The sequence below is a fragment of the Talpa occidentalis genome, unplaced genomic scaffold (genome assembly GCF_014898055.3).
Source record: "Talpa occidentalis isolate TD23 unplaced genomic scaffold, MPIMG_talOcc4v2.1 talOcc4.11, whole genome shotgun sequence".
Taxonomy (NCBI): domain Eukaryota; kingdom Metazoa; phylum Chordata; class Mammalia; order Eulipotyphla; family Talpidae; genus Talpa; species Talpa occidentalis.
The window spans coordinates 615,333-641,632 of record NW_023601104.1 but is presented as its reverse complement, the minus strand read 5'-3'; the positions used below and the strand labels follow the sequence as shown (position 1 = coordinate 641,632).

Genomic DNA, 26,300 nt, shown 5'->3' with positions numbered 1-26,300 from the left:
GGTGCAGGTGCTCTTTGGAATTGATGTTTCTGTGTCCTTTGGGTAAATACCTAGGAGTGGAATTGCTGGATCATATGGAAGCTCTATCTTTAGTAGGTCCAGAAATCTCCACAGCTCTCCATAGTGGTTGGACAAGTTTGCACTCCCACCAACAGTGTAAAAGAGTTCCTTTTTCTCCACAACCTCGCCAACATTTGTTGTTGCTAGTTTTTTTAATATGTGCCATTCTCACTGGTGTACGATGGTATCTCATGGTAGTTTTGATTTGCATTTCCTGATGACAAGTGATGTTGAACATTTTTTCATATGCCTGTTGGCCATTTGCATTTCCTCTTCAGAGAAGTTTCTTTTTAGCTCTTCTGCCCATTTTTTGACTGGGTTATTTTCTTTGTTGCTGAGTCTGATCAGCTCTTTGCAGATTTTTGTGATCAGTCCTTTATCATTAGTGTTGTGTGCAAAAATGTTCTCCCAGTTGGTGGGGTTTCTCTTTGTTTTTGTTATTGTCTCTTTTGCTGTGCAGAAGCTCTTTAATTTGATGTAGTCCCAGCTGTTTATCTTTGCCTTCACTATCACTGCTTTGGGTGATGTGTCTGTAAAGATGTCTTTGATATGCAAATCATGTAGTGTTTTGCCTATATTTCCTTCTATGTATTTTATGGTTTCAGGTCTTATGTCTAGTTCTTTATTCCATTTTGAGTTGATTTTTGTGTATGATGTGAGGTAGTGGTCAAGCTTCATTCTTTTGCATGTAGCAACCCAGTTTTCCCAGCACCATTTATTGAACAAAATTTCTTTGCTCAAATGCATAGTCTTTGCTCCTTTGTCAAAGATTAGTTGACCATAAATCTGTGGGTTTATTTCTGGATTTTCTATTCGATTCCATTGGTCTGTATGTCTGTTCTTGTTCCAATAACATGCAGTTTTGATGATTATGGCTTTGTAGTATAGTTTGAAGTCTGGGAGTGTGATGCCTCCATTCCCTTCTTTTTTTTTTCAGGAGAGCTTTGGCTATTCGGGGTTTTTGTGATTCCATATGAATTTCATCAATAATTGTTCTATTTCTTTGAAGAATGACATTGAAATTTTGATTGGAATAGCATTGAATCTGTATATTGCTTTTGGTAGGATGGCCATTTTAATAATGTTTATTCTTCCAATCCATGAGCAGGAGATGTCTTTCCATTTCTTTGTGTCTTCTTCTATTTCTTTTAACAGTGTTTTATAGTTTTCCTTGTATAGGTCCTTTACTCTTTTGTTAGATTTATTCCCAAATATTGATTTTTTTTGTTTCAATAATAAAGGGGATGGTTTTTTTGATTTCTTCTTCTTCAGATTTATTGTTTGTGTATAGGAAGGCTACTGACTTTTGCGTGTTGATTTTGTATCCTGCCACTTTACTGAATTGATTGATGAGTGGAATTAGTTTTTCTGTGGAGTTTTGGGGTTCTCTATGTATATTATCATATTCATCTGCAAATAGTGATAGTTTGACTTCTTCTTTTCCTATTTGGATTCCTTGGATGTCTTTCTCTTGTCTTATTGCTCTGGCTAGGACTTCCAGTATTATATTGAAAAGCAGTGGTGAGAGTGGACATCCTTGTCTTGTTCCAGATCTTTTTTTTTTTTTTATAATAAATTTTATTTTTATATTCCCCCATACAATTGCAAACGCCCCATTCTGACCCCAATCCTTCCCCTCCCGCCCCCCACCCCCAAAAAGTGTCTCTGGTTCATAGTTTTTGTTGATTTTGATTTTCACTTTCTTATATTCATTTTCCTGGTCCCTTATTTAAGTTTTCTAGATTCCTGCTATGAGTGAGACCATCTGGTATTTTTCTTTTCTTTTTGGCTTATTTCGCTGAGCATGATCCCTTCCAGCGCCATCCATGGTGCTGCAAATTGCATGTGTTTATCTTTTTTGAATGCTGAGTAATATTCCATGGTATATATGTACCACATCTTCTTGTTCCAGTCATCTATTTTTGGGCATTTGGGTTGTTTCCAAAGCTTAGCTATTGTAAACAGTGCTGCTATAAACATAGGGGTGCAGGTGCTCTTTGGAATTGATGTTTCTGTGTCCTTTGGGTAAATACCTAGGAGTGGAATTGCTGGATCATATGGAAGCTCTATGTTTAGTAGGTCCAGAAATCTCCACACAGCTCTCCACAGTGGTTGGACCAGTTTGCACTCCCACCAACAGTGCAGGAGAGTTCCTTTTTCTCCACACCCTCGCCAACATTTGTTGTTGCTAGTTTTTTAATATGTGCCATTCTCACTGGTGTAAGATGGTATCTCATGGTAGTTTTGATTTGCATTTCCCTGATGACAAGTGATGTTGAACATTTTTCATATGCCTGTTGGCCATTTGCATTTCCTCTTCAGAGAAGTTTCTTTTTAGCTCTTCTGTCCATTTTTTGACTGGATTATTTTCTTTGTTGTTGTTGAGTCTCATCAGCTCTTTGCAGATTTTTGTGATCAGTCCTTTATCATTAGTGTTGGGTGCAAAAATGTTCTCCCAATTGGTGGGGTTTCTCTTTGTTTTTGTTATTGTCTCTTTTGCTGTGCAGAAGCTCTTTAATTTGATGTAGTCCCAGCTGTTTATCTTTGCCTTCACTATCACTGCTTTGGGTGATGTGTCTGTAAAGATGTCTTTGATGTGCAAATCCCGTAGTGTTTCGCCTATATTTCCTTCTATGTATTTTATGGTTTCAGGTCTTATGTCTAGTTCTTTAATCCATTTTGAGTTGATTTTTGTGTATGGTGTGAGGTAGTGGTCAAGCTTCATTCTTTTGCATGTAGCAATCCAGTTTTCCCAGCACCATTTATTGAACAAAATTTCTTTGCTCCAATGCATAGTCTTTGCTCCTTTGTCAAAGATTAGTTGACCATAAATCTGTGGGTTTATTTCTGGATTTTCTATTCGATTCCATTGGTCTGTATGTCTGTTCTTGTTCCAATAACATGCAGTTTTGATGATTATGGCTTTGTAATATAGTTTGAAGTCTGGGAGTGTGATGCCTCCATTTCCTTTTTTTTTCAGTAGAGCTTTGGCTATTCGGGGTTTTTGGTGATTCCATATGAATTTCATCAATAATTGTTCTATTCTTTGAAGAATGACATTGAAATTTTGATTGAATAGCATTGAATCTGTATATTGCTTTTGGTAGGATGGCCATTTTAATAATGTTTATTCTTCAATCCATGAGCAGGGATGTCTTTCCTTTCTTTGTGTCTTCTTCTATTTCTTTTAACAGTGTTTTATAGTTTTCTTTGTATAGGTCCTTTACCTCTTTTGTTAGATTTATTCCCAAATATTTGATTTTTTTTGTTTCAATAATAAAAGGGATGGTTTTTTGATTTCTTCTTCTTCAGATTTGTTGTTGTGTATAGAAGGCTACTGACTTTTGTGTTGATTTTGTATATCTGCCACTTTACTGAATTGATTGATGAGTTGAATTAGTTTTTCTGTGGAGATTTTGGGGTTCTCTATGTATATTATCATATCATCTGCAAATAGTGATAGTTTGACTTCTTCTTTTCCTATTTGGATTCCTTGGATGTCTTTCTTGTCTTATTGCTCTGGCTAGGACTTCCAGTATTATATTGAAAAGCTGTGGTGAGAAGGACATCCTTGTCTTGTTCCAGATCTTAATGGATGCTTTCAGCTTTTCACCATTGAGGATGATACTGGCTGTTGGCTTGTCATAGATGGCCTTTATGATGTTGAGGTTCCTTGTATCCAAGAATTTCAACTTTTATCATGAATGGTGTTGCACTTTGTCAAAAGCTTTCTCAGCATCTATTGTTATTATCATTTGGTTTTTAAATTTCTTTTTGTTGATGTGTTGGATAACGTTGATTGATTTTCGGATGTTAAACCATCCTTGTGTCCCTGGAATGAATCCTACTTGGTCGTGGTGAATTATCTTATGGATACATTGTTGGATTCTGATAGCTAAAATTTTATTGAGGATTTTGCATCAGTGTTCATTAGGGAGATTGGCCTGTAGTTTTCCTTTTTTGTGTTGTTCTTATTTCGGTTTTGGTATTAGTGTAATGTTGGCTTCATAGAACGTGTTTGGTATTGTCCCTTCCTTCTCAATTTTTGGAAGAGTAGGTGAAGGATAGGCACTAATTCGTCTCTGAATGTTTGGTAGAATTCATTTGTAAATCCATCAGGTCCTGGGCTTTTGTTTTTGGGAAGGTTTTTGATTACCATTTCAATTTCGCTGCTTGTAATTGGTCTGTTTAGTGTTCTATTTCTTCTTTATCTAGCTTTGGGTGATGTAGAGTTGTAGGAATTTGTCCATCTCTTTAGATTGTTGAACTTGTTTCCATGTAACTGTGTATAGTAGTTACTGATTATTCTTTCATTTCTGCTGTCCGTTGTGATTTCTCCTCTTTCATTTGTGATCCTGTTTATTTGTGCTTTCTCCCTTTTTTCCTTTGTGAGCCTGGCTAGGGGTTTGTCTATTTTATTGATTTTTTCAAAGAACCAGCTCTTGGTTTCATTGATCTTTGGATTGTTTTTTTAGTTTCAATTCATTTATTTCTGCTTTGGTTTTTATTATTTCTTTTCTTCTACTGGTTTGGGGTTTTTGTTGTTTTTTTCTAGATCTCTGAGCTTCGAGATTAGGTTGTTTCTTTGAGTTCTTTCTTGTTTTTGATGTGAGCTTCTATTGCTATATATTTTCCTCTTATTACTGCTTTGCTGCATCCCATACATTTAGGATATAGGTGTCCTCCTTGTCATTCAATTCAAAGAATTTTTTAATTTCTTCTTTGATCTCCTCGTTAGTCCAGTGGTCTTCCAGTAGTGTGGTTTTTAATCTCCATGAGGTAGGATAGTTTCTTTCCTTCTTTTTATGGTTTATTTCTAGTTTGATGCCTTCATGGTCAGAAAAGATGGTTGGTATGATTTCAGTCTTGGTGTATCTGTTGATGTTTGTCTTGTGCCCCAGTATGTGATCGATCCTGGAGAATGATCCATGTGCGCTTGAGAAAAATGTGTACTCCGTTTTTTTTGGGGGTTTAGTGTTCTATAGATGTCTGTTAAGCCCAAATGCTCTAGGTCCTTATTTAGAGCTTTGGTTTCTTTACTTATTTTTTGTCTTGTTGATCTATCCATTGTTGATAGTGGTGTGTTGAAGTCTCCCACTACTTATGTGTTTCTCTGATGTCTGTTTTCAGAGAGGACAACAGTTGTCTGATATATTTTGGTGCTCCTTCGTTTGGTGAGTATATGTTAATGAGTGTTATTTCTTCTTGAAGTATTGTCCCCTTGATCATAATGTAGTGACCATTGGGGTCTCTTTTTATTTTTTTGAGTTTGAAGTCTGTTTTATCTGATATAAGTATAGCTGTTCCTGCTTTCTTTTTTGGTCCATTTGCTTGTAGGATTGTTTTCCATCCTTTAACTTTGAGCCTATTTTTATCTTTTGTAGCTAAATGTGTTTCCTGGAGACAGCAAAAGGTTGGGTTTTGTTTCTTAATCCAGGCTGCAACTCTGCATCTTTTTATTGAAGAGTTTAGTCCATTTACATTTAGAGTTAATATTGATATGTTAGCATCTGTATTTGCCATTGTGTTTGTCTTTCCTTTGATTTTATTTATTTATTCTTTTAATAACTTTTTTTTTTTTTGGTCTTCTTTCGTTGTTATTTGTCCCTCTGAGGTTCTGGCTTTAGGATTCCTTGTAGTATTTTTTGGAGTGGGGGTTTAGTCGTAATGAAATTCTGGAGTTTCTCTTTGTTTGGGAAGGTCCTTATTCTTTCTTCATAGAGGAAGGAGAGCTTTGCTGTATAGAGTATTCTTGGTGGGCATCTGTTTTCTTGGAGTCTGTTGACTATGTCCCTCCACTCTCTCCTTGCCCGTAGTGTTTTTTCAGAGAAGTCTGATGTCAGCCTGATTGGTTTTCCTTTGAATGTTATCTGTGTCTTCCCTCTTGTCAGCTTCATTATTTTTTCCTTGTCTTGGATTCTTGGGAGCTTTACTATTATGTGTCTTGCTGTGTTTTTCCTTTTTTCGTGGAAGTTTGGTGTTCTTCTTGCTTCTTGTTTATCAATTTTCAGCTCCTTCTTCGCATTTGGGAAGTTCTCTTCAATTATCTCCTGGAATATTTTCTCTATTCCTACATCTCTCTCCTCTCCTTCTGGAATTCCTATAACTCTTATATTTCCTTTCCTCATGGAGTAAGATAGTTCCCGAAGTCTTGCTTCATTCTTTTTCCTTCGTACTTCTCTTTCCTTTTCTGTTTTGGTTCTTTTTATTTCTGTGTCTTCAAGAGTACTTATTTGTTCTTCCATTTCATCTATTCTGCTTTTATTGCTTTTCCCAGAGTTCTTTAGTTCCTCCATTAATTCTTTGATCTCTTGAATTTTTTTACTTCCCTCTTTAGGGACTCAATTTCATTCTTCTGACCATTGTTTTCCCTCTTTGGGGACTCAATTTCCTTCTTCTGATCATTGTTTTCCTTTATGACTTCTGTCACTTTTTTAATCATGGCAATTTTAAATTCTCTTTCTGGAAGGCTCAGAAGTTCTTCCAAGTTACTGTCGTTGCAATCTGGAGGGTGGTTTTCTTTTTGTGTTGTGCTTCTTTCCTGAGGAGTTGTTAGGTTGCATGTGGTTCTTCTACTCCCTACTGTCTGTTTTCTAATTTGTCGTATGCATTGGGACACTGTGTTGCTCGGACTGGCCGGTATCTTTGGTGAACTTCTTCGCTCCCCTCTGGCTCCTCCAGGAACCATCCCTGGCTTCTGGGGGAGCTCTCTGTTGGCTTTAGGCAGTCTTTACTGAAGAAATGTCCCTGTTCTAAAATGGCGAAGCAGGACGCAGTCCCTGCGCATCCGGTCTGAGGCACACTCTGCTGCATGCCTGGTCTGCCCTGGACGTGGGTGCCCGCTCCCTCTGTGGGCTCAGACTGCTGGTCGGAAGGGGCCTGGCGTGGGCTAACTTCCCAGCTGGCCACTGGGTCCTCCAGAAGCCTTCTGCCCTTTTCAAGTAGTCTTTTCTTAAGAAATTTCCCTGTTCTATGGGGTGTTAGTGACTTTTTTCTGGTCGCTAGGTGGCGCCAGAGATCTCTCCTATTGTCCTTGGGGGGCTGTTTTTCAACCCCTCCACCCCCATGGGACAGGGAACAGAGCGAGAATGGTAGGGTAAACCTCAACGGCTTTGGGGTGCTGTGTCTGCCTTGTGCCCCACCATCGTGGAGAACCCACGCCCCGAATTTCGTGCCCCGGGTCTCAGTTCCAAAGCCCTCAGGTCCAGGACGCGGGCTGTAGCCCAGTTCAGTGGTGCGGGAATGGCGCCTTTTGCACCCCGCTCCCGTGCCTGGGCGCCTGGTTCCTGCTTACTCAGTGAGGGACTTTCACCTCCGTGAGGGCCTCCGCGCATCTCCCCGCAAGCCTAGGTCGCAGGTGCGGGGACCTGGGCAGCCGCGATCCCGATCCGCGTTTGCTTTTCAAGCGCGCCAAGCGCCCCGCTTTTCCGCGCAAGCTTACAGGCAGCCCGAAACAAACTAAAACGACCAACAGACTGTGAGTGGAAAGGAACTATTGCAGCCACCACACCCTGTGAACGGGAGCTGTGGAGAACCCTGCAGGATTCGCCGCGGCGGTGAGCCAACGGCTCCGGGCGCCATTAGAGAACAGTCCCGCTTGCTGCGTAGTTTGTTCTTGTTGGTCGTTTTAGTTTGTTTTTTTCCTCCTCTCTGTTGGTTGGAGAGTGCCGACTCTGTGGGTGGGGGAAGGGAGCATGGTTCTGCGCTTTCCTCCCTTCTAGTCCTCTTTTATGGCAACTTTCTTCTTCGGGCAGTTTGCTAGAGTTGTCCGTTTATCTTCCGTGTCCCAGTTCTCACTGGGACCTGCCGCTTTTCCTCCCTATTAACTTTTTTAATTTTTTTTTTTTTTAAAGATTTATTTATTTATTTATACAAGCACTGGGTACAGTCAGAAGCGCGGGAGGGTGAGAGAATTCACCAGAGCCAGAGTGGGAAGCAGAGCAGGCAGAAGGACCGAAGTACGCTGCTGAGGGAGCAGCGGGCGGCAGGAGAGGTCTGCGCACCATGTGGGACCCTCCTCCGGTGGCCGGGGAGCAGCCGGGGATCGAACTGGCACTGCAGAGGCTGCGGGCAGCTTCGCAACCCAGCACTCAACATCTGCGCCACCAGGGAAGCCCCTTATTAACTTTTTTTAATGGGAGATCTTACTCGCAGCGTCTCCTCGCCGCCATGTTGCTCCGCCCCTCCCCTGAATTTATCTTTTTTGATTGCTGAGTAATATTCCATTGTGTATATGTCACTTCTTCTTGATCCAGTCATCTATTTTTGGGCATTTGGGTTGTGAAACCTCCCTTTTGGCAGTATTTCTTTTACTCTTCTGGGCCTCTCATGGTTCCAACAAATTTCAATAATGTTTGCTATTTCTTTAGAGAATGCCATTGAAACTTCAATAGGAATTGTACCAAATTGTATATTGCTTTGTGTAAAATGACCTTTCTAGCAATGTTCTTCTAATCCATGAGCCTTTCTAGCAATTAGTTCTTCTAATCCATGAGCAGTAAATAGCTTTCCATTTCTTCATTTCTTCTATTCCTTTTAATACCTTACAGTTTTTATTACACAGGTCTCTCACTTCTGTTAAGTTTATTCTTTGATATTTAATTTCTTTTGATGTGGTCACAAATGGATTATTTTCTTCATTTCTTTCTTTTCTAGTTTTTTGTTTGCTTATAGAAATACATCTGATTTTTCTATATTGATTTGTAACCTGCCACTTTACTAATCTGATTAGGAGTCTTTAGGATTTTCTACATCTATTATCATTTTGTCTGCAAATAGTGAGAGCTTTACATCCTTTTCCTAATTTGGGTTTCTTTTCTGTCCTTCTCTTTCATAATTACTCTAGCTAGGATTTTCAGCACTATGTGAACAATAGTAGTAAAAGTTGACTTCTTGTCTTGTGTCTGATCATAGAGGAAAAGCTTTCAATATTTCACTATTTACTATGATACTCAGTGTGGATTTGTCATATATAGTCTTTATTATGTTTAGGTATGTTCCTTCTACCTCCTTATGTGAATTCTTTTTATCCTATGCTTTCTATAAATATGATCATTTTATTTTTATCTTTCCATTTTTGGACATGGTGAATTATATTGATTGATTTGCATGTGGTGAACCTGAAATAAATCCCATTTGAATATGGTATATGATCTTTTTAATATATTGTTGAATTTTGTTTGCTAAGATGCTATTGAGGATTTTTACATTTATATGAATTGTGGATATCTGTCTGTAGTTTCTTTCTGTGTGTCTGGTTTTGGTATCAGAATGATATTGGCCTCATAAAATGTGTTTGGAAGCATTTCCTCTTCCTCAATTATTTGAAAGTATTTGAGAAGGATTAGTTCATCTCTGAAGGTCTGGTAGAATTCATCTGATCCTGGACTTTTATATTTTGGGAAGCTTTTGACTACTTTTTCAATTTCCCTGCTTGTAATTGGTCTGTTTCGGTTTCCTATTTCTTCTTGATTCAATCTCAGAAGGTTGTATGCATCTAAGAATTTTCCGTCTCTTCTGTGTCCAAGTACTGTTATTCCACTTTCATGAGGTACTTAGAATGGTCAAAATTATGCAGACAAAGTAGAATGGTGGCTGGGGAGTGGGGAAGGGAACAATAAACTCTATTGTTCAATGGACATAGAGTTTAGTTTTATACAGTGAAAGTTGTTATTGTCATGGATAGTGGTGATGGTTGCACAACAGTGTCAATGTATTTAATACCACTGAACTGTACACCCAAAAGCATTTCAAGATGGTAACTTTTTTTAGAAGATGTATTTTTTTAATTTATGCATACAAGAACTAGGGTGTAGGCCAGAGGTTGAGGGGGGCTGGGGGAGGTGGTGAGCAGATTCACCAGGTGTATCCTGGTGGGAAGCAGAACAGGCAGATCTACTGAAATACACTGCTGAGGGAAGCAGGTGGTGTGACAGGAGAGGTCTGCTGCACCATGTGGGTTTGCTCCCTAGCTGGGAATTAAACTCATCTGCAATGGCTGGTGATAGCCTGATAATGCCACCAGGGAGGCCCCCAAGATAGTAATATGTTATGTGAATTTACCATGCCAAAAAAAGACATAAAAATGTAGAGGAAGAAAGATACCTCTTATAAAGTATCTCATATACCTTGGATGGCAATAGACTCAAGCTTTGGAATCAAACTACTTGGATCCAAATTTTAACTCCATAATTAATTTCTGATTTTGAAGATACTTCTTCACTTCTAAAACTCAGTTTCTTTACCTATAATGTGGGGACAAATGATAGCCCCATGTTTATATAATTGTTTAGACTTTTTTAAAGAAAATATACATGAAGCATGTATACTGTCTAAGGAACTGTACATTAGGTACTAAGGGTGGAACAGTGAATGAAATACTTTTGTCCTAATATCGTAGAGTTTACATTTACCAGGTAAGAGAAGTAGTCATCATGCAGTTAACAGTGTAATTTCTATTGTGTTACATGCTACAAAGAAGAAGTACAAGACACTAGAATATAAACAGAACCTAACCAAGTCAGGGAGGTCAAAAGAGGCCTCTTTGAAATAGGGAATAAGTGATTTAAGCTAAATCCCAAAGAATGATTAGCTGGGCAAAATGGGGAGACAAGGGAATGATTCAGACAGATAAGAGTAGCTCCCAAAAAAGCTCTAGCGAAAAAAAAGACCTTGTAGAATTCAGTGCATCAAAGGAAGTCTACTAAGGGTCAACCCTAGTGAGCAAGGGAGTCAATTTGGACACGTGAGCTAGCCTGGGGCAGGAGCATGCTGGACTTTGTAGGTCAGGTTAAAGTTTGTAACTAATCATAAATATAGTGCTATACCTTGCAGTGGTGTCAGGTATAATCAGTTGTGCATAGTAAAGTAGATTGGAGGGGGCAAATATGGATGGAAAGTGACTAAATAATCAGAGTAGTCTGGGAGAGTTGTGGTGACTTGCACTATTAATGTCGCTATTGAAATGGAGAGGTCAAGAAATAGTTAAGCAAAGCCACACACACAATTTCACAATACTGGTACCCATTAGGCATATTTGCAAATGGCATGGTTTGAGTTTCCAAGAAAGAATGAAAGCTATCTCTGCAAAGATATGCCCCAGTATGGGTTGTCTTAGGTGCCAGGAACATAGCAATGAATAAAACAGTGTGCTGCCCCCGTGGAGCTTATATTCTACTTGGGAGAGAGAAAAAATTATATAATATTTTAAGGGTGACCATAGAAGAAAAGTAAAGTTTGAAGAAAAGTAAAGTAGAAGAAAAGTAAAGTTGAGTGAACAGGAAAAGGAAAGTGAATCGGGGGGAGAAGAATGTTACTTTAAAAGGTAGTCTGGAAAAGCTTATGAACAAGGTGGCATTTGAACAGCGACTTCGAGGAAGGTGAAAGGGAACGGGATGAGTCATGAAAATATCTGGGAGAAAAATATTTCAGTGAGAGGAAATAGCAGAGCAAAAGACAGCATGGAATATATAAATTTAAGGAGGTAATTGAGGCAGGAGACAGATCAGGAAGGGCCTTATTGATAGTTATGAGGACTTGGATTTTTGCTTTGCAGGAGCTAAGATACCAGGGAATGTTCTAAGCAGAAAAATGATATGATTCAGCTTTTACAACAAATTTCCAAGCATCTTGACCACTAAGGCATGCACTATAAAGTTTTCAGAAATTGTATTAGAATTTTGAATGCATAAAATAAATTTGGGATAGAATGTAATCTTTAATATCAACATAATATTGTTTTTGGAATTTAAAAAAGATAATGTCAAAAAACTACTGGCCATTCCTATGTAATTTCTTTTTATGCTTTCAAGCCAAATAAATCATCAGGGTGAATACCTTTCATGAGTTCTATTTTTAAGCATAATATATCATAAGAATAGCTGTTTTATAAAATCTATGGCAAAAAAAGCTGTTGTATGTCTAATGACTGGTAGCTAAAGGAAATAAAATGCCATCAATGTCAGTACCTCTGTCTGCTGCTAAAGCCCTTGCACAGTTTTTTGCCTTTGATTTTTTATACTCTGACATTGTCTTAACAGGAGTTTTCTGAACAATCTCCTGTTGGTTCTCAGTAAGCTTAATTCATAATCAAACCATTTTGAACACCCTGTGTGTTTACCCAACTCCGGAATGTTGGAAATTAGTTAGCTAGAATTACCACCAATTGCCAAATTAATTTTCTCTCTTACAGAATCACACTACAGAAAGATAGATTTATACCAATAATAAAAATATCTTTCTATATTGCAAAAATATGGCAAGTTTTTGAACCATTTTGGGGAATGGCAGTAGTAGGGAGAAAGGAGATGTGAACTTGTTTTGTTTCAAAAGTGATAACTTTTAACTATACTAAATTTTACTAAAGCACTATAAGTACTATTTCTTCTGGGAGTAGGTTTAGAAAAGTGGCACAGTACCTATTTCAGCCCTGATAGTTTCATTATCTTCAGCAAAGTGTCTTTTTCTGACCATGATTTCCTCATATAGAAAATGAAAAAAAAATTATACTAAGGTTCTTTTTAGAATCTAAAACTGTATGAAGTATAATTTTAAGGAAGTCAAATAAATTTTGAGAAGAAGGTGGAATTTTGCAATAAGATTATATACTGGAAGTCATCTTGTAATCATTATAAAAGTAAGATAATGACCACACCTATATATTCTAAAGAAATCTACTGAAGAAATACCTTTCAACCATGGAAGAGCTATTGTGGTTTTAGATTTCTGCCTCCGGAGTGACAGATTCAGGAGAGCCAAACCTACATAGCTTCTCTTTTCCCCAGGCCAGGCATGGAACATGCCAGCAGGTGGTAGTTACAAGCCCTGTTGCATCCTGGGAAGGTAACCTTCCCCTGCACTCCACAGACTACCCACCCCAGAATGGAATGTGTTGCAGACTCCAGTAAGCCAGGTGTGCAGTAGACCAGGGCAGTGAGCAGGAGGTTGGGAAGATGCTTGCACAGCTCTCCTAAAGGACAAGTCCCTCAACTTGCAGTGTGCCCTTGGCCCAGGAACTGTGCCAGACAGAAGTTCAAATGCAAGTGTTGTTCTGTAATATGTGTCAGAACTCTAGGTGTGCATTTCATCTACTAAGTGTCCCAAAGAGTGAGCGACTAAGGAGGGTTTTTTTCCCCAAATTAAAAAAATAATTTTTTTTTTTTACCTCTGGCAAGTAACATTGACAGCAAACTAGACAAAAGACAATAGTGTTCTGAATAGAAGATCCTTCGCAGTATAGCTACTTCCCCTTTTTCCTTGTTTTGTTTGTTTGTTTGTTTGTTTGTTTGTTCATTTAGACAGATAGATAAAAAAAGATATCCTAAAGGCACTGTGTGGCCTGTGACCAATTTTCACCTCCATCCACCAGAGCTTCTCCAGAATCCTCAGTAAAAGAGATGCCCAATAGGAGGAAGTAAGTGAGGGGTAAGAGAAAGCATATAGGCCTTAGAAGTCTGATAACCTTAGGTTCAAATTCCAGCTCTTCCATTAACTAGCTGTGAAATTGGGCACATTGCTTGATATCTCTGAACTTTGATTTATTAATATGTAAGGATTAAATGTGATGGTATAAGGAAAATGCTTAAGCACTGAGCATAGTGGAAAAACCTAATAAACATTAGCTTTTATCTTTCTTTCTCCACTACCTCTTCCCAAATAAATGTGGTTCATAATTTAACCTTTTCTTAATAACTTAAGGAAGTTATTTTGGATTTAAACCGTTAAACTAATTTGTAGTAAATGATTTCAGAGGAAGTAAAAATGAGTCATTCTAACTAATAAAGATAAGGTGAGTCTCATGTTGCATGCCTTTTGCACTCTTACATCTGCCTTCTGTTGTGCCTCCGGAACTGGTGTCACATCTTGCTACTGCCTGCCTTTAAAATGGTCTGCACTTTTCTTTTCTATTTTTTTTTTATGTTTTTCTGTAAACCAATAAGCCACAGGTTGTTACAGTTATGTGTAACCTCTGAGTCCATAGGGTCTGAATGACAGAGGAGGATCATTCTGATGCTTTGACCATATATGTGGTGGAAAAAGAAGAAAAAAAGTAGTGTCTGTAAGAGATTTATTGAGTTATTTTTAAAAGGTGGCTAATTGGATACATAAGTTGCATTCTGTTTGGAGGCCCCACTAATATTATAGTAAATAGGTAAAGTCATATCCCTCAAAGTCAAGAAAAATGGGAAAGAATGGAAAACAAATTTTTTAATCTGTATAGCAGATGATTAAAAGATAAATACCTAACAGTTAAAATGTAAATAAATGGGAGGAAGAATGCCAGAAGAAAATTTGTCTCACTGGGGATAAAGCCCCTTGTTAATCTTAATACAAGATTAATCTAGCCTTCAGAACCCTAGAAGACTTTAAGAATTAGTTTCCAGGTAACTGAGAAAACAAGGGCACAGACGAGACTAGAAAAAAGGGGATTGGTTGAAGGTATAAATAAGAGGTAGTTACTGCCTTTTGTACATGTAGTCTACATAAACAGTGAAAAGACTGCCCACCCCTACCCTGGCAGAACATAGGACATTGACTAAAGTTAATTGGGACTTAGGGATACCAAGTATGGCCAAACAGAAATCAGACAAAAACAAAATGATTAAGTGAAACTCTGTTCCTTAAACAGTAAGACACTCAGTTCCCTTCTCCTATGAACCTCTGAGAAAATGGACAGGCCGTATTATACACTGCAGACTTGGAAGATGCAGGATTCCATTCCGGTGAAACTGAGTGTCGCAGGAACACAGACCTACAAATTTAGACAGTTGACATTGCCTGATGGAAAAGATCTCTGGGTCTCAAAAAAGATCTCTTAGGGTCATCAAAAATTAACCCACCACACAGAGTATATGTCCAGATTGTGATATACTGGTTAATCTATCTGTATATTAGTCTTAAGTATGAACAGAAAGACCAAGATTACCATGTATCTGAGAAATATCTACACCTGAAATACAGGAAAAGAATTCAAAGGAAACAGGCCATGCAGAAAACAACAACAATTTTTTTTTTTTTTTTCAAAAAATGTAACCTCATAGAGATGAGAAAATACTGCAGCCATGAAACAAAAATAAGATACCACAAAAAGAAAAACATACAGAGAGTCAAAAAGAGCTCCTGAAAATTAAAAATATAATTGATGAAATGGAAAACTCAATGAAAGGTCTGAAAAGTAATGTTAAGGAATCACCTAAAAATTAGGATAAAATACAAAGAGATGAAAAGCAAAAGCAAACTACATAAGAAAATTAGGGCCTTAATTCAAGGCCAAAATTCAACAGGGAAAATGAATGGGAGAACATGACATTAGCATAGAAAGAATGGGGGGAAAAAATTTCCCAGAAACTAAATATATCACTTTCAGATTGAAAAGACTAGTAGAGTTTTTGCTTGCACACACACAAAAAATGTAAGATATTTACCAGGTAATCAGGGATAAGAAGTTCCTAAAAGTTTCCAGACAGAACAAAACACATTGTTTACAAAAACATTAGGAATTACAGTAGACTGGACTTTCAAGAGCAATGCTTTGAGTGGAGACTGCGTTGGGGCAATCCTTCCAAATTCTGAATGAAAATGAGTCCCGACCAAGAATTTTCTGTGTAGCTAAACTATCAATCTTGTGTAATAATGGAACAAAGGTATTATCAGACAACCAAGGTCTCAAAATTTGTCTTCCCATATCCCTTTGTTATAAAATTGTTGAAATATATCCTATAACAAAATGAATTACATTAGGAAGAAAGAAAAAGGAGACATGGAATCCAAAAAATTGGAGAATCTAACCCAGGAAGTTATAAAAGGAATTCTTCAGATGAAGATAAGTGGCAATCTCAAAATAAGAGATGTGTAGAAGTCTTAGAGAATAACCAGTTTAGATTAGAGGATGACGAGTTTCAGGAAGAATTCCTCATTGGAGGGGAGTGATGGGGAGAAGAGAAAAGAATCAACAGTCCCTGAGATGTTTGAATTTGAAATGTGTACAAGGAAAGTAAATATAATCACATTTTACTAAAGTACTTAGCTTTGAGTAATACTTCTATAGTCGCAATAGAAGCATCAGTGTTGTGCAGTCAGTAGTGCTGTGGACCAGGTGTTCTGATTCTCTCCTCTTCCAGGTACACTGAGGGTGACATTTCTTGGTTCCTGTGTGGTTGAGATGGATTGTATGTGGCTGAAATGGACTATGATTAGTTCTGGCCAATAATTTGTGAACAGTCAAGAAATGGGCAGAAGAACTCAAAAGACATTTCTCCAAAGAGGAAATGCAAATGGCCAGTAGGCATATGAAAAAAGGTTCAACATCCCTTATCATTAGGGAAATGCAAATCAAAACTACACTGAGATACCACCTTACACCAGTGAGAATGGCACGTATCAAAAAAACTAGCAACAACAAATGTTGGCCAGGATGCGGTGAAAAAGGAACTCTCCTGCACTGCTGGTGGGAGTGCAAACTGGTCCAACCACTGTGGAAAGCTGTCTGGAGGCTCCTCAGTCTACTAAAAATGGAGCTACCATACGATCCGGCAATTCCACTCCTGGGGATCTACCCAAAGGACACAAAAACAGTGATTCGAAAGAACACCTGTAACCCTATGTTTATTGCAGCACTATTTACAATAGGTAAAACCTGGAAACAACCCAAATGCCCAAAAATAGATGACTGGATGAAGAAATGTGGTACATATACACCATGGAATACTATTCAGCAATCAAAAAAGATAAACTCATGCCATTCACAGCAAAGTGGATGGAGCTAGAAGGGATTATGCTCAGTGAAATAAGCCAGAAGGAAAAAGAAAAATATCGGATTGTTTCACTTATAACAGGAATATAGGGGAACCAAATAGGACATCAGTGTAAAAAAAAAAATAATAATTACAGTACAAACCACAACAAAGCAAAAACAGACAATTGTAAACCAGAGACATCCTGCAGGGGAGGAGGAGGGAGAGGGGTGAGAGGGAGGGAGGGAGGAGCACAGGGGACTGAGGGGATGGTGCATGGGTGCCTTGGGGAAGGAAATTCTATGGGGACTCAACCTGAGGGGGTGGGGGGAAGCAAATACTGTCTTAAAAATGTAAAAAAAAAAAAAATTGATTAATGTTAAAATAAAAAAATTTTAAATAATAATTTGTGAGCAAAACTGATATGTATCACTTTCAGATAACATACTTAATGTTTACACAAACCTGATGGAGGTCTTTTTTCCTCTCTGCCACTGTAGCTATACTATCCTATATTTAAATTAATACTAATTAAAATTAAAAACTTAATTGTTAGGTCATGCTAACCAACTGTTCAATAGCCACATGTGGCTAGTGCAGCTGTCGGACAGTGTGGATTAAGTCATTTGTCTTCTTAGTTATTTTAGGCAGTGTTGTCTGAACGGGGTCTGCTTTGTCATCTGGGCTCCAGAGTAAGGCCAATAAGAATGCAGAAGAGAGCCCTAGAGCCTGAGATGGACTTGTCATTTGAATGAAAAATAAAACTTTGTTTGAAAAACAAAAACAAGCAATGTTTGACATCAAAACAGTGATGCCCAGAAGGGAAGACTGGGTGAAGGAATAGGCAGAGGGTACCCGTTGGTGGTAGATGGTGACTAGACAATCGGGTGATATATACAGCTTATGAGGTGAGAAAATACACATCTGAAGCTTATGCAATGTTGTAAACTAATGTTGCCTCTGCCTCAAGAAAAGAAAAAGAAAAATCTGTGGAAAACTCAGACAGCACACAGGCAAAGGAGACAAGAGATGTGTGGTTTCTAAGCACAATCCAGTGTAGCCCACAAGTGCCTAAAAAAAGAAAAACCTATATTGCTTGAAATTCACTGAGGTTTTTGACAAATATTTCACTGCAGTATAACCTAAGTCATCCTGACTTACATAGAAATCCTGGGTTCACACTCCACTCCTGATACCACTTTCTGGGATAGCCCAGGTTATGCTGCTCACAATCTGGATAGTTTTTGTGACTATTTGATAGCTAATACAGTGTTCCAAAGGAAACTTTCATCATTTGATTGGAGCACACACTGCAGAAAGACCTGCTATAATTACTTTGGCTGAGAAATGGTTCAATGGTCAGAAATAACTTATGGTGAGCAGTCATAAGGCTATTCCCAGAAAAGAGACTTTCATGGAAAGTAAGTTAACCAAAAAAAAAAAAGGAATATTGCTTTTGCGTATAAAATTCCTCCTTTAGAATTCAAGCTCCCTATCTTTTGATGTAAATGGTGTAGACAAAGAGTGAGATTGAGGCAGGGGCTGGTGGCTAAACCAAGTAAGTGCATTTGTGAAGTATAATTATTTACCAACTATGTCCCCAGACATCATTGTGGTGCTACAAGACAGGCAGATACAGAAACAAAGTTTCGGAAATGTGAAATTATTGCTCAAAATCATGTGCTCTGCTAGAGAAGCAACTGGCATCTAAATACGGTGCCATCTTATCCCAAGCCCGGACCCCCCACCAAGTCCCAAATCCAGGTCAGTCCTTCCCACCGTTAGCTTATTCCTTGCCACTTTCTTCATAATGAGGCTTCAGAAGGCAGTCCACCTCTCCCTGAGAAGAGTGTAGTTTCATGCAGCAGGCCAAGGCGCAGTTTCCAGACTGGTGATTTCCTATCTAGCCATTGTACTTGTCATTCTCTGTGCGAGAGGATGTACTACTGCATAATGGTTGGCGTCATCGTAGCAGTTATAGTAGCAGATAGCTCTTCTGTGGGACTTGCCAATGTGTCAGACATTGTTCTAGGAGCTTACACATGCTGATTTATTAGAGTCTTCTATTTCCTCATTTCACAAGTGCCATTATGTTTCATAAATGAAGAAACTAAAGCTTGGAAGTAGTAACCTGCTTAAGGTCACCCAGCTAGTACAGACAAAATCCACAGTTGTACCCAGGAACTGATTGCAGACCCAGTACTTGAACATTCAGAAAGCCACTTTAGAATTTCAGAATTATTTATAATTCCAGAAATGTGTCATATCATCTCTGCCCCTTTTTGGTGGTTTTATTGAAAGACAATTACTGTGGTGTTTTTTTCATCTAGGTTTATGTTCCAGATGAAAATAATGCTATTTTAGGAAGAAATACAAATAAGCAAGTGTTTGAAGGCTTGGCAACTGGACTTCTCAAAGTCAGTGCTGTGGTTTTTGGCTGCTTGATTGCCAATCAACCAGATGGAAACAGCCGGCCAGCTACACCAAAAATATCAACACAGGAAATGAAAAACAAGTCCTCACAAGGTGATGCTTTTAACAGTCGTATTCAGGACCTCATCAGGTAAAGTAGAGATTTCTTGAAACTGTTTTCTTTGCTTAAAAAATTATTATATTAAAATCATTTAAACCCCAGGACCCATGTAATGGTGATGGTTCTCACAGCACATTTTCAAATTCCTGATAGAAAATATACCACATTTTGTAGAGAGAAGGAAGATCCTCTTAAGGAGAAGCGGTATAGTTAATCTGGATATTTAGATATTTGATTTTTAGAATATGTTGTATCCAAGTTGTTATAATGTTCTTGCTATTGACTCTTCCAACTCAAGGAATGTTTGCGAATTTTCCTATCTCAGGTCATCTCTGGTTATAAATTTGGTTCAGATTTAAAGCAATAATAATAGCTACCATCCATGGAGCAGCCATTATGTGTAAAGCAGTGAGAAAGAGGTGTTGCAGCACTGTCGAGTGTAGGGTCTCTAATTCTGACTTTGTAGATGAGGAGATTGCTCAGAGAGGTTAAGTGTTTTGCCCAAGGTTAGGTAGTAAATAAATTAAGAAGTGGGTAGGGGAGTTGAGACTGGAACTCAGGCCCAGCTAAATTCCCAGCCACCTGCGTGCTTTCCACTGCACAGATGTCATAATTTCTGACACCTGTTCAAGGTCAGCCCTGCTTCCTTCTAGGTCAGCTTTTCTCCAGGGAAATTTATTCCTGTTTGGATATCAGAACTTTTTTTCCTTCATGAATCTCGAATCAGATAGGACATTTAATTTCCCAACAAGATTCCATCTGGTATTAATCAGTCACCTGCCTTGCCATCAGCATCTCCTCTGCGCTCTGCACTGATGCCTGACTTCTACAATCCATGCAGTTTGTTCCTATCTGAAGCTTCTGGTAGGTTAATAGGAGAAAGAAAAGGCCTTGTTCTGCATTTGCTTCTTTTCTCAGTTCATAAATTTCCCTCGGTTTCATGTAGCGCTTTCCTGGGAGCAGTTGTTTCATTCAGTATCTTTCTTACCCTTGATTACTTTGTTCACTTATCCCTTCCATCTGCCTGCCCTCTCTCCCCAAGCATATTTATTGCCCAAGAGTACTAGGCCCTTTGGGTCCACAGCCATTTATCTTACAGCACTTGACTTTTACCCTCCCTGGCCTTTCTCTTAGTTACTTGATCTCATTCAATTTCCCTATATCCTTTGGTCACTGTGGAACCTTGTCCTTTCTGCTGATGAATGCTCCTGCCCTGCATTGTCCCCTGGGCTGTCGTGGGATGCAGCACACTGAGTTCTTATCATCCAGACAACTTAGCCACATGCCTCAGCTCTGATGAGGCAGAAGACCCGGCCAGATGCTTCTGTGAAATTCCAGTGGCCATTCCAGGAGAATGTATCTACATTTTCATATAAATTATTATAGTTGCCAGATTCTCCCTAAAAGAGGAATGTATTGAGGAAAACAAGTGAAAATCTGCCAAAGCAAATAACTCGTATAACTTAAAAAGAATGATGGACAATTATAGTACTTCAAAACAAACCTCTTTCTCTGACTTGAAATGCGTTACCTGAGTGTTGCTTTCTTAGAGATTATGCATTGTTAGTTGGCTTGGTGAGGCCCTTATGTAGACGCAGAAACCATCTCTCAAATCTGATGACCCACACCCTTGAGGTAGACCTGGAACAGGCCACCACCCTGACTTTGTCTCTTCCTTTTCCTCATCTGGCAGAGGAGAGGTGGAAGTTTTCTGACAGAGATGAGATCATGACAGCACTTACTATCTTACATGATTCAGCCAAGTTTCTAGATCTAAAGGATTCTCAGAAATATTTACCAAAGTGTGATCGTCTGTGCTCACTTTGTGCCAGACACACACAGGTCCTGGGACACAAAAACAAAAATAAAAACACCTACTACAGAATATCCAAATAGCATCATTTGGCTATCAAGCGTCAGAATTTTTTCTATAAAATGAAAAGATTGGCAGTCACAGTGTTTAGCATAGTTCTAGGAAAGCAACATGGTTTATAGGATAGCAGTAAACAAGCTAAAATGCCTATTTGAAATTTGTTCGGGAAATGGGCCAACTCTGAAGAGACAGTTCTGTTTTTCATCTTTATTGGTATAGTTGGCATATAATATTGTGTATATTTAAGGTGTACAATGTGATGATTTGATATCCATATTATAAAGTGATTACACAATATTATAAAGTGATTACACAATAAGGTTATTGAACACTACCATCACCTCACATATACCTCGTGTGTGGTGACACGTTAAAGAGCTACTCTCTTAACGGTTTCCAAGTATACAGTACAGGACTGTTGACTATAGAGTCACCATTCCTTATATCACAACCCCAGAACTTATTAGTACCCTTTGACATCTCCTTCTCATCACCCGCCTCCCTCCGGCCCTCCACTCCAGCCCAATTCTGTTCTCGTCTATTCCAAGTTTAACTTTTTCAGATTCCACATATAAATGAGATCCTGTGATAATTGTCTAATTTCCTTCACTCAATATAATGCCCTCCAGGATCATCCATATTATTACAAACAGCAGGATTTCCGTCCTCTGATGTCTGAAGAGTACTGTTGTGTGTGTGTGGATATATGTATATGCACATATGTATGCATACAAATATATACACACCCTACTTTTATTATATCCACTCACCCGCTGGTGAACACCTGAGTTGTTCCCTTGTCTTGGCTTTTAAAATGCTGCAGTGGACATGAGAGTACAGCTGTCTCTTCGAAATAGTGACTGATTTCCTTCAGACATATACCCAAAATAAATTGATGGTTCATATGGTATCTTTATTAATTGTTTTTAATTTCTATAGTTTTCCATAGTGGCAACACCAGTCTACATTCCCACGAAGAGGGTAGAGGAACGCCCCTCTTACGACATAGTTGTTATTTACCGTCTTTTTGATAACTTCAGTGATGTGTGAGAGTAGTATCTCATTTTGGCTTGGATTTGCATTTCCCTTATGATTACTACTGTTGAGCACCTCTTTGTGTACCTGTGGCCATTTTTTATGTGTTTAAGAAAAATATCTATTTGGGTCCTATGTCTGCCTTTTTAACTGGATTTTGCTAATTTAGCTCTTTGCTATTGCGTTTTAAAGGTTCAGTGTATATTTTCAATATTAATCCCTGATTAGGTATGTACTTTAAAGATACATTCTCCCATTCTGTTGGTTACCCTCGTCATTTTTTTTTTAAAGATTTATTTATTTATTTATACAAGCACCGGGTACAGTCAGAAGCGCAGGAGGGTGAGAGAATTCACCAGAGCCAGAGTGGGGGAGCAGAACAGGCAGAAGAACCGAGGTACACTGCTGAGAGGAGCAGCGGGCACAGCAGGAGAGGACTGTGCGCCATGTGGCCATGTGGGACCCTCGGCCAGGGATCAAACCTGCGCTGCAGAAGCTGCGGGCAGCTTCACAGCCCAGCACTCAACCGCTGCGCCACAGGGGAGGCCCTAGCCTCTTCATTTTGCTGGTGGTTGCTTTTGTTGTGCAAAAACTTTTTAATTTGACCTGGTCTACTTGCTTGTGTTTTTGGTTACTATCCAAAAAACTATTGCCAAAACCAATCATGGAGTTATTTCCCTAAGTTATCTTTTGCAAGTGAGTATTCAGTTTTCTAAGCACCACTTATTAATGAGACTATCCTTTCCCCGTTGAATATCTTCATTCCCTTGTTAAATATTAGTTGACATGTATGGATGGGTTCTGTCCTCTTGATTCTGTTCCATTTATGTGTCTGTTTTTATGCCAGTACCATACTGTTTTGATTACTATATCTTTGTAATAGTTTGAAATAAGTTTGAAACTGTTACACATGTTACACAGTTTGAAATAACATGTGATGCCTCCAGCTTTCTTTTTTTCACAGGATTGCTTTGACTATTAGTGATCTTTTACTGTAATATAATTCTTTTTATCATGTCCAGTTAGAAATTGATATTTGTCTCTCAAAACAGGGAAATCAAACTATTTAACCAAGAGGCAAATAGATAAATCCAGGAGACTGATACAAGCCTTCTGGAAATCAATCAAAAATTATCAAGCATAGGCCTATGTTCAAGAAGTTATCAAGCTGTATTCTAGCCTACTATTTTTCTGACAAACAGACCATTGCCACCTACCTAGGTATCAGGATATACCACAGGCACATCAGGCTCCAGAAGTTTAAAACTGAATGCATAATTTTTCTACCCAGAAAAGCTCCTTTTTGTGTGTCCTCTGTCCTTATCAGTGGCACCATTACTCAATTCAGTTATTTAATCCATCAGTTGATCATTGTCAAAGAAAGTCTCCTCACAGACCTCACAATTGAATCTTTAGCAGATATTGATTCTGCCTTATAGACCTCTCTCAGTTTATCAGCTTCATTTAATTGATGGTACTATAAGTTGTTCAGACTTTCTTGCAATAGCAGGAAGCCACCCTATCCCTCTTTCCCTTTTCAAAATAACCTTTTTCCTAATTATAAAAGTGGTATGTGCCCAATGAGAAGTAACTTAGAAAACAGAAGAACACCCTGGATATTTTTTAAAACAAAAATTTTCTTAATCTCACTACCCAAAGAAAATCACTGGGTTCGTTATGGTTTTGGTTTTGGTGCACATATACGTGGTTATTTTCTAAAAATAATGTAATATGTATGCATATCTTTGCCACGTGATTTTTTAATTCATTTTTCCAAATCAATAGAAACTTGAAAATTAATATTTGGTGGCTTTCCAAGTATATGGCATTGATTGCTTTCATTGTATGGCAATGATTTGCTTCAAGTAATTTGCTATTACAGGTAGTTTTATTTTAGTTTTTTACTATTACAGATAACTGTGGAGAACATATTTGTACACTTACCTATCCCTGCAACTGATTACTTTCTTTGAATAAATGTTGAAAGTAGAATTTCTGAGTCAAAGTGTAACCATGAAAGGCTTTGGGTGGGGGCGTGTGCAAAATGTCACAGTTGGTGGGTCTCACCATGTGCTTACTCCTGCCATTGCAGGACACAGCTCAGGCTCAAGGTTCAGCAACAACAGGGTTTATTTACAAAGAAGAGAGAAGTTAGGAAAGAGAAAAATGTTAGCAGAGGCAGAAGCAGTAGGAATGGTTTAAAGGTTGAGTCACGAAGTTCTCAGGTCAGGAAGAGCTCGAAGGTCTCAAAGGTTGAAGGTGACAAAGGTCTCAAAGTTCTCGGCAGAATTGGCACCACAGCAACAACCATCAAAGGCCAGGCCGGGCAGCACTGGACACCAGACCAGACGGCACCAAAGGCACCAGCGCCAGCGGGTGGTGCCGGGTGTGTCAGAGGCAGGGGCCAGTGTTATAGCTCTCAGAGATGCTGGCTTAAAGCCTACAGCAACTGACTCCTTTAGGAACACCCAGCATGGGACCTATGGTGTCTTTCAGCAGGCAACGTCAGAGTTGAGTCTGAGGTCAGATCTGTGAAGGCATGGTCCCAGAGTTTAGGGTTCAGTGTTGCAGCTCAGTGAAGGTCTTCCAGGTGAATCCGACTGCCTCTCCGGCTCTCTCCTTTTCAAACCCTCTTCCACACTCTACACAAGCCAGTTAGAGCCTGGCTTCAGTACTCTCCAGGAGGCCCACCTTTTCAACCTAGTTGGTCCTTTTAGTTGATTGGTGTCCATGGGAGCTCCCATCATACTGGGAGGTTTATGATCCTTTACTATCCTCTGTCTGCATAACTGGCACAGGAAGTGTTGGGGGAGCAGCACCAGTTAGACTTTGTAACTGAACACTAGGAATCCAAGTAGGGGTAGTGCGCCAAACCCAGCTGTTTGATTGGTGCTGGTTAAGCTGCAATCAAATCGGTCCATTCTTAAGCCCATTTCCAATATCCTGGAGCCTGATATAAAAGGGGAAAAGCCCTGCTGCTGTCCAGACTGGACTAACATTGAAGTCAGGGCAGGCTCCTGGGCTGGCAGGTTCCAGGGAACCACAACTGTAGCTCATCAGGGCTAGAAGAAAACTGCACCTGTGCTCTTCAGTGGGGTGCGCTTTAATAATTTATGGAGCCCTGCCTCGAAAAAGTTTATATTAAGGGTCTTACTTCATATTGCCAAATTTGCCTACATAAAAATGTTGTACCCGCAACCTAGACAGTATTGGTTATCATCATTCTTTTTGAGTCTTAGCCAAACTAAAAGGTGAAAATAATATTTCATTTTTATATTAGCGATGATTTTTTTAAGTGTTCCCTGGCCATTTTTACTATTTTGGAGTTATGAACTTTTTTCAGTTGTAAAAACTCCATATTTAAGAACATTAGGCACATGCACAGAGAGACTACCATGTTAAGAAGCAGCCAGAGGGCAGCTATCCAGAAACCAGAAAGAGATGCCTCTGAGGAATCTAACCCTGCTGACCTTGATCTGTTCTTCTATCCTCCAGAACTTTGCTAAGATGTGAGAGAGATATGCTAAAATACAATAGTATAGTAACCGTGCTGTACTATTACATGGAAGGCAAACGCTCCAGGTGATGCTCCTGGTTGTCAAAAGCAGTATTGATTTGATTCTCTGTAGTAATCCTCTATTTACAAGATCTGTGGAACTGGTTATGTCATAGAACAGATGATGACATAAGTTGTTCCTTACTTCAGTCCCCTCATAAGAAGACCAACTAGCAGAGTTATCTATAAAGAAGATACCCATTGTGAACAATGTCAGTTATAATCCCAAACATACATTCCTGAATACCATAATCCCTAATGTTGAAATTGGGGCAAAATTCCCAAAGTCTGAAATCCCCAAAATCACAGTCCCAAGTGTAGAAATCCTGAAACCTGAGAAGAGGTGAAAAAAAACAGATAGAAAATACTAGAACTCTCTCCTGCCAAATTAGTCAGTTGTGTATGACCTCTGCTCCTTTCCACATAATGTTTTGCTTGTCTTCAAGAATTCCCTTCATTAGAGAAGAAATAGAATCTGACAACCTCAGCAAACTTCTGGCCCAAAGACACTTG

At 38.8% G+C, this 26,300-nt stretch overlaps 1 protein-coding gene across 1 annotated transcript in view; it reads left to right on the top strand.

Annotated features, from left to right (window-relative positions):
* LOC119238388 (S phase cyclin A-associated protein in the endoplasmic reticulum-like) overlaps nucleotides 1-26,300 on the top strand; it is a 120,771-nt gene that overhangs the window by 36,225 nt on the left and 58,246 nt on the right. The window contains exon 2 of the mRNA XM_037502050.2: nucleotides 19,121-19,353. Within this exon, the coding sequence (XP_037357947.1) occupies nucleotides 19,121-19,353 (233 nt within the window). The remainder of the gene's footprint in view (nucleotides 1-19,120; nucleotides 19,354-26,300) is intronic.